This window comes from Sorex araneus, chromosome X, assembly GCF_027595985.1.
Source record: "Sorex araneus isolate mSorAra2 chromosome X, mSorAra2.pri, whole genome shotgun sequence".
NCBI lineage: Eukaryota > Metazoa > Chordata > Mammalia > Eulipotyphla > Soricidae > Sorex > Sorex araneus.
The window spans coordinates 305,455,633-305,464,571 of record NC_073313.1 but is presented as its reverse complement, the minus strand read 5'-3'; the positions used below and the strand labels follow the sequence as shown (position 1 = coordinate 305,464,571).

Sequence of the window (8,939 nt, the reverse complement as noted above, 5' to 3'; positions counted from 1 at the left end):
GAGTGTGTGTGTGCTGTCATTCACATGCCTGTGTTTACCCCATGCCCTCGGCTTATCTATCCAGGTCCTCTTGTTTGATTATTCTGTGTCCCCTTGCCCACTCATTTGCCCATGCCTCCTCCTGAGGGGGGACAGACTCAGCTGGGGACTGATGTTGAGACAGGTGGGCTCATTGTCACTGTGAAGGTCACAGTGCTTTGGTCCCCACACTGAAGTGGCAAGTGTCTGGGAATAGAGCGGGTTCTATCCACATTTCTCTCACCCAATTTTTGTTTTGTTTGTTGCGAGCCACAGCCGGTGATGCTCAGGGATCAATCCTGACTCTGCACCCTGTTGGTGCTGGGACCGTGTGTGGTGCCGGGAACTCAAACCCAGATCAGCCACATGCAAGACAAGTGCCTTGCCCACTGTACTATCTCCCCAGCCCCATCTCTCAGTTTATCATACGTGGACTGGGATGCAAAGCAGAACTGCAGAGGACAGAGATGGAATGATGGGAGGAGGAAAGCTGGTTTTCTGACCTGGATTTCCATTGCCACATTCTATCACACTGGACTTACCACACTGCAGCTCGTGCACACGAGCATACACACACACACACACACACACACACACACACACACACACACACACCCCTCCTGATCTCCTACTATCTGTTCAAAACCAGTGATCAAGAAGTTCCTCCTGATTGCTTGATTATTCTGTATCTCTTAATTCCCTTAACAAAAGGAGCCACAGCCTCATTCTTGGCCAGTTTTTATTTGCTGCCCATCATTGACTGACAAGTTACTATGTGCTACATCCTGGGAAAACCAAAAATGAAGTTCACTAGGAAATGTGACACAGAGAAACAACCCAGCATAAAATATAATAAAGAGAACTGCAGTGTGTTCTGGATGTGGAGAATTTTCCAGAATTTTCCAGGGCTGCACAAATCTCCGCCCCCTCCCCGCCCCCCAGGACCTGTGGTCTCCAGAGGAACCCCTGAGTCTGGGCCTTAAGTGCCATGTCTCCAGATGTCTTTAATCCAGTCTCTGATCATAGAGAAGAGCAAAGGAGAAAAGGAAGGAGGCTTTGGGGAAGGGGTTGAAACTAAAGGCCAGGTAGAGAAGGAAGAGGGGGGTGGGGGAGAGGGAGGAATAGGGGGGCTTCAGAGACAGGAGTAGGACACTGGGATCCACTGGGTCCCTTTCTGTGCTTCGTGGTATATATGGTCTCAGGATCTCGGTGAGGGCTACTCTGCCAGCTCCTCAAATGCCAGTTCTGATTACCAAAACATCAGAATCCCCAGATTGGAGCCAGCTCCCTTGTTCCAGTCTTCCCAGCAGCACTGCCTTCCTTCTCTCTCATTGCCTTGTCTCTGTTAATAAGATGCATTTCTATTTCAACACATTTGGTTTTCATGGTCAATACCTGCCTGTTTGTTGTTAGCCAGTTCAACATTCCCAAAAGGAGGCTGATTTGGATTGTGAAGGAGTCTATATTTGCCAAGGAGAAAGTACCCAAGTGCAAAAGAGTTGTAAGGGGCAATAATCTTGCAAAACAGTTTGACATCCAACAGTTTGGATGGGAAGAGAACAAAAGATTCAGTAAATAAGGTGAGTCTAGGGATTGGGAAGGAGTGTTTGGTATTTTTCCAGATATAGACACACACAAGAAAATAGTGAAAGTAGATGGAGATACACACACATATGCACACACATGCTCACACACATCTGACAGACTTCAGAGCTTTGGAGGTTTGCACTTGACTGACATTCTTGAATGTTTGCTAAACTGGAATAAACCTCTGCTGCCCCCATCCTGCTTTTGGTTTTATCATTGACCATTGCTCTCAGGAGTTAATGTTTGAACCTGACCATAAAGGAGTTCACTGTTGTTGACCTATGGCCAACATTGGAAGGGGAAGGAGCCCCCTATAAATCAGCTCACACTGGGCAGCAGGGCCAGAGCTGCGGACCAGTTGTGGAAAGCGCCTCATCGCCACCATGAACTTCTCCGGCAAATACCAACTGCAGAGCCAGGAAAACTTTGAGGCCTTCATGAAGGCCATTGGTGAGTGCTAGACTAGATGCCAAGGCTTGAGGGTCATGGTAATAGGGCTGGGAGCACTGTAACTCGTCGGGGGTCTCAGGTTACTAGGGAGGACAGGACAGGCTTCGTATAGAGCAGGGCCATGTAACCACTGTTGCAGATCAGTCACATGCAAGGCAAGTGCCTTGTCCATGAGTGAGCACAAGCAAATGTGCTCATTTGCTTGTGCTCACTCATGGACAAGGCAAATGGAAAGAGCAAATAAGCTAAGGTCTGGCCTGAGGTGGTTCCAGGGGGACCCACAGCAATGAACCACGGGTTCAAAGCGGCAGTTTTTAGAGAAAGATCACTTCTGACAGCCTCAGGGGACCATTTTGGCGCGGAGGATTGAACTTGGATCAGCTGTAGGCAAGGCAAATGTCCTACCCATTGTACTACCACTCTGGCTTCAAGTTGCAACAGATGTCTCCAATGTTTAGACACTGGGTGCCATGCGCTGTACTAAACTCTCGACATGAATCCTCACGCCAAGCCTCTGTGTTGGGGCCCATCATCTTCCCATTTGACAGCTGAGAGTGAGGCTAGAGAGGGAAAGCCACACTGACCACGGGCTGGAATAAAGCAGCAGAGCTGGGCTGGGCTGGGCTGGGCTCCGCGCTCGTCCCGCTCGTCCTCTAGGGGGCGCAGAGGGGCGTGCTCGGGAGAGGCTGCCTGAGCAAGGGCAGGGGAGAGAGAGGATGGGGACCCTTAGGCACAAGGGCTCAGGGTCTCACCTGTGCAGCAGGACCCTCCGTTCCCACTGTCCACGCCTGCGTGACCCTCAGTTCACAGAGCACTGGAGCCACGCGCAGAACTCTGACCCGTCTTCCTCAGGAGCCTCCAGGCAGAGAAGGAGGGCGGGGTAATGGACACGGGGTGTTGCACTGCTGGCCACGTGTGGCTCTGGCCACATTCTTAATCAGCTTCTCTGGCCCTGTCAGGAGTGATACAGCTTGTAGGCAACGCCTCACATAGAAGGTGCATTTCTTTTTTTAGTTTGATTTGATTTGGCTTCGTTTTGGGGTGACACCTGGCAGTGCTCAGGGCTTGCTCCTGGTGCCGTGCTCAGAGATCACTTCCGACAGGCTCAGTAGACCATACTGGTGCTGAGGATTAAACTCGGATTAGCTGCATGCAAGGCAAATGCCCTACCCATTGTACTACCGCTCTGGCCTCAAGGTGCTGTTCTTGTATGTGAGGAGAAAATCTCTGGTGTCAAAGGAGAAGGGAGGAAGGGGGCCAGGTTCTCACAGCAGGAAAGGTCAGTGTGGCCAAGAAGCATCTTTCCTGTAGAGAGAACTAGCCAGAGAGCCAGCGGGCCAGGCCAGGCCTCTGCCCTCCCTTCAGGAGTCAAAGCCCAGGAGGCCTGAGGAGCCTGGCCCCTCCCCACCAGGCACAGGTCGTCTCGCTTCACCTCTGCCATCTCTCACCCTCTGCTGCTTCCTTCCAGGCATGCCAGATGACCTCATTCAGAAAGGGAAGGACATCAAGGGGGTGACAGAAGTCGTGCAGACCGGCGACCACTTCAAAGTCATCATCACCACCGGCACCAAAGTGATCACGAATGAGTTCACCTTGGGAGTGGAGTCTGAGATAGAGACCATGACAGGAGAGAAGGTCAAGGTAGGAAGTGCCTCTCTTCTAGCCACTGGACTTCGAGAACTTTCTCAGAGTCTGGCCCCAGGGCTTCACCTGCACACTTCCCTGTGTGGAAATTATCTTCTCAGTGAGGTCAGAGACAGAAAGTCACTCTGGGTTCCTGGGCCTGTGGGATGGGGTGTTCTGGCCCAGAGTGCCAGGTCTCCATGTGGAGAATTGGGGGGAACTAGACACAGAAGGGGAGTTGAAGTGTAATTGTTACTTCTAGTAGTTCCCTAAGCAGGACTCAACTGGGTGTTGAGGGGTCAGGACTATTAACAGAACCCCAACATCATACTTGAACCAATGTATTCTGACCTTTTGAGTCTAGAGCTGGAGATCATGGGAGACTTCCTGGAGTAGGTGTTGACAACACCCCAATACCAAGGCTGCAGTCAGGCCCCAGAACAGCCATCAGGGGATTTGCAGAGCCCCTGCCTCAGTCGGTTTCTCTGTAGATGGGCACAGCGCCCCATCCAGGGAGAGGGACTGGGCAGGAGAGCACCTCTGGGTGGTGGCTAATGCTGCCAGAGAGCTGGACAGGCTGGAAGAGTGGGCAGCAGGGGTGAGATGCCAACACCAGGGAATCAGGGATCTCTCTCCCCCTCGGAGATGCACACTCCACCCCGACTCTGCTTCGGGGCATTGTGCTTTGCGATACAGATACTGAAAGGTTGCCGTGTATATCCTTTCACCTACTTTTAACACTCAACTCTAGTCCAGCTTGAGCACTTCCGGCTATTATTGTCATACAGGCCCCTTCTCTATCTTTTAAATATACCAAACTTTTTAAATTATTTTTTTTTGTTTGGGGGTCACACATCTGACTATACTCAGGGAATCATTCCTGATGAGCTCAGGGTAGAATATAAGGCACTAGGAATGAATCTAGTGCTTGCAAAGCAAGCACCCAACCTGCTGTACTATTTCTCCAGTGCACCCTACTTTACTTCCAGAGGACTGGGTATGTGTGTGATACAAAGATGAGTGGGGTGGTTGCTATGGGCCCCTTAGCAGTCATCTGGGACCATCTCTTGAGCAGGGTCTTCCCCCTCTCACCAGCCATATCCTCTCTCCTTGCAGGCTGTGGTTAAGAAGGAAGGTGACAATAAGCTGGTGACATCTTTCAAAGGCATCACGTCTGTGACTGAGATCAATGGTGACACTGCCACCCATGTAAGTCGATGCTCTGAGCTGTGGCCCATGTGCTGTGGGGATTAGAGGTGAAGCCCTCCAGAACCTTCCTATCTCTGTCTCTGTCTCTGCCTTCTCAACTGAGCCACCAGCGTGGCCTGGGGAGTTGTACATAGTATCTAACTTCCTGCCAGTTCCAAATTTTGTAAATGGAGAAATTAGGGCTACAAATTTACTGTAACCTCACACAGCTGGGGTTTCCTGGAAGTGGATCTTTGAGGTATGTTGTACACTGCACTAGTGGTGGTGGTAGTGGGGGGGGGGTGGAACTTAATATTTTATAGAGAACTCTGTAGGTGAGGCAAAGCCATAGTACAGTGGGCAGGGTGTTTGCCTTGCATGTAGCTGCCCCAGGTTCGATTCCCAGCAACCCATACGGTCCTCCGAACCCTCAAGCAATTCCTGAGTGCAGGCCAGAAGTAACCCTTCAATGCTAGGTTTTTCGCACCCCCACCAAAAGAAAACAGCTGAGAGAGAGAAATCTTGCACACTCTTACAAACACATCTGGCTCCAACTAAGCCAGTCTTATATATCCTGATAATTATCCAACAGACAGATACTGTGTCTGGGGATTTGGTGAACCCTTTTCTGGTTCACCAAATGCACAGGCAGAGGCCCCACCTGGTGCTTTCCACCTCTCATTATTACCATTTTCCGGCCCAGGTTTGCTGACCTCGCTACCTCCTGCTCTCCCAGTACCCAAAAGAGTGGGAAGAGATAGGGTCAGTAGTGGGGAGACCCCAGGTCCTGCAAAACAAAGCCCACCTTGCTCCTCTCTGCTAGGGTGTGGACTTAAGACTTGTTCACAGTCCAAGGGCAGCAATCAATGCATTCCCTTCCAGAGCCTCAGCGGCTCAGGGCAGCCCTCCCGTCCACATAGCACCACATGCAAAGTACGCTTTAGCCCAGGGTTCCCCCACCCCCATGGCTTATTCTACTTAGTGTTGCCACAGAAAGTACAACCATAGCTCTCCATTCTGCTCAGTTCTTGCAGTGAACCCCAGAGACCTCCATCAGCCCTGAGCCCAGTACACTCCAGATTGCTTTGCCCTTTTGCTCCATTATAAGGAGAATCAGATTCATCACAAACTTTAAGGCACCTTCAGTCTGGCCTCCTCACTCTCGTAGACTCATCCTTGGTGCTTGAACAGTGAGGAGCTTCTCCTGCCTTGCATTCCCCTAGTCCATATGATTCATCACCTTAAAGATAAGCCTTTGGAGGGACAGAAAGCAGAGTACAACTGCAAGGGGTCTGTCTCCAGCCTCTTCTAGTGAAATCTCCTTTGATTAGTGAAAGTGTGAGAATCAGCCTTGAACAGTGCGGACTCCACCCCCTGCAGCCTCACTGCAGAACAGGGAGGACCTGCAGGGCAGCAGGAGATGAGTCTGTACCCAGTTCAGTGCTGGCCAGTGTCCATCACGAAAAGGTTTCAGGATGTGGAATTCATAAGCAGGTTGGCCTATTCCAGGTCATCGAGCCTATGAGGGTGGAATCAGGATTTATCCAAGATCTTTTCATCCATTCCACTGGTATAGAAGCTAAGGGACTCCTTTTAAAACCTGATGATAGTGCCTCATGCCATTGTCACAGTCTAGTTGAATAGAACTAAGCAGGAGGAAGGGAACAGGATGAAAGAAACATCCCTCAAAAACTCAAACACTAAAGAAACGAAGAACAAAAACCTGATGAATGCAATTTGCTGTGCTCTAGACTTTTCAGGGGAAAACCAGGCATTAGCTGCTATATTCCAGAAAGGTGCCTCTGGTATCCAGGTGCTTATGTCATTGTGTTCAGCACATGTCCACCCACAAAATGTGCTTTATGAGACAGAGAACTTAGATTGGACTGGGATTATTAGGTTGGTCTTCCTGGAATAGCTGTTGATGTGGGGAGAAATTATATCAGCTAGGAAGAAGTGGGGTTGGAGAACTAGCATAGTGGTTTTCTTGGGAAGCCACACCCAGTGATGCTCAGGGGTCACTCCTGGCTCTGCACTAAGGAATTACTCCTGGGGTGCTCAGAGGATCAGATGGGATGCCTGAGATCGAACCTGGATCAGCTACATGCAAGGCAGGCAAGCAACCTACTCAGTCCCTAGCATAGTGTTTTAGACAGAACACCAGCACATCTTACAAGTCCTACAGAAGCAAAAATGTTTGAGTTGCTTCATAAAATAGTATTAGTGGAGCTATATGTTGGTTATCATTTTATGATTTAACAACAAGTGTTTTATGACTTTTTTCTTTCAGACCATGACCCTGGGCGATATTGTCTTCAAGAGAGTGAGCAAGAAGATCTAGACAAATCTGCAGTCCCTATTCTTTTACTATGTAAAATTAATGTAATAAAGTGAACTTTGTTTTAAAGTGTCTTTTGGTGGGGGTCAGGGGCAGAGCTCAAATGGTCTGGAGAACATGTTTGCTCAGTGGGAACCCTGATTTCAATCCCTAGCACCATGTGGAACCTCATCCCCAAGTGCCACAGGGAGCAGCCTCCCAGAATCATGGTGGATAGCCCCTCCCTGAATCCAATGCTTTTTATTCTCAATGAATCTCATTGGTGGTATTATTGTTATAGGTAAAACTGATCTCCTAAAGAGACTTCCCTTGCAAGTGGCCACATTAGCTGTGACACTGGTTTGATTCTAGGTACTGCAACTGAAAGCTCTGAACACCACCAAGTGAAATAGGGCTTACTGTTTACATCAATCTTGCTCCCCACATTTCCTCTGGAAGGATGCTTCAATTTACCCACTCAGGTGATGCTAGGAGGAACGAAGGCTTGTGACGGATCTGTGGAGCAGGCTGGAGTCACATTTTCCATCAACCTCATGGGCAGGATCTGGAACAGGGGGACATGGGCCCCAAGGAGCACTCCCCAGTGTGACAGATTAGGGACACTGGGCAGGAATGTGTTCCAGCATACCACCTACTGTGGCCATCATCTTCCTTGAAACAGCATTAATTAGAACCATTGTCTGACCCATAAGAGCCAAGTTCTTGAACGTGCGTTCATAATTCCCTTCCAGGGGTCAGTCAACTTTTCTCTGGAAAGAGCCAGAGAGTAAATATTTTCATCTCTATGACTCATCTATCTCTTTCACAATCTCTATCTCAGTGGTTTGCAGTATGAAACCAACACAGACAAGACACAAAACCAATGGGCACATCCCAAGAAATTTTGACCCTGAAATTTCAGTGTCCAATCTTTTCTGAGGGTCATCAAATACTATTGTCCTTTTGACTTTAATGATCACAGCCATTCTAGTTCACATTGTTTGAACTAGGAGCTCCTGACCAGTAGGTAATAGAGCTCATGCTCTGCCTGTTTGTGGCCCTGGACTTAATCCCAGCACTGCATGGACCCACAGCACCACCAAATGTCACTCTGGTGGCCGACAAGCAGCACCAACATTGCATCAGCGAACTGGAGCACAAACAATCTCCATCAGGCCACAGGGCTGCGGAAATGACCCCAGACATCTGGAACTCCAGCAGGTGTGGCCTTGACGAAGCAGTTGATTTTAATTTTTTTTATGGTTATTTTTTATGTTGGGGGGTTCATGCCCAGCAACACACCTAAGTCTGAACTTAAGGATCATGCCTGGTGAGGCTCAGGGGACCATATATGGAGCCTGAGATACAACCTGGGCTGGCTGCTTGCAAGGCATGTGCCCGACCCACTGTACTATCGCTCCAGCCCTGTTTTATTTTAAAGCAACAATAAGGGTGAAGATATTTGTAACTTACTTAACAGTGGGATATAATGCCTTCCCCAAATCAATAAACAGGCCCACAAAACTATGAAAAGGTAGATTGACAGCAAGAAATTCACAACATGGAGTGTACTTAGTCTCTTTGCAATCCAGGAATGTAAGTAAAATACCATATTAAAAAGCAAACTAGAAAAAAGTGAGAAAATGATAACATACAATGTTTTTGAGTATTTGGTGACTGGCTCTCTCTCACACCAGTGGTGGAGTTGTAAACTGGTTCATCCCACAGGGACTTAAAATGGTTCACTAATAGTGCA

General features: G+C 48.9%; 1 protein-coding gene across 1 annotated transcript; it reads left to right on the top strand.

The window, feature by feature from the left end:
• The first annotated feature begins 1,958 nt into the window (after positions 1-1,958).
• On the top strand, positions 1,959-7,261 carry FABP1 (fatty acid binding protein 1). The gene is made up of 4 exons (XM_004612043.2): positions 1,959-2,055; positions 3,524-3,696; positions 4,795-4,887; positions 7,157-7,261. Exons 1-4 carry the CDS (start codon positions 1,989-1,991, stop codon positions 7,205-7,207), a joined length of 384 nt encoding a protein of 127 aa, XP_004612100.1. The 5' UTR covers positions 1,959-1,988; the 3' UTR covers positions 7,208-7,261.
• The last annotated feature ends 1,678 nt before the right edge of the window (positions 7,262-8,939 follow it).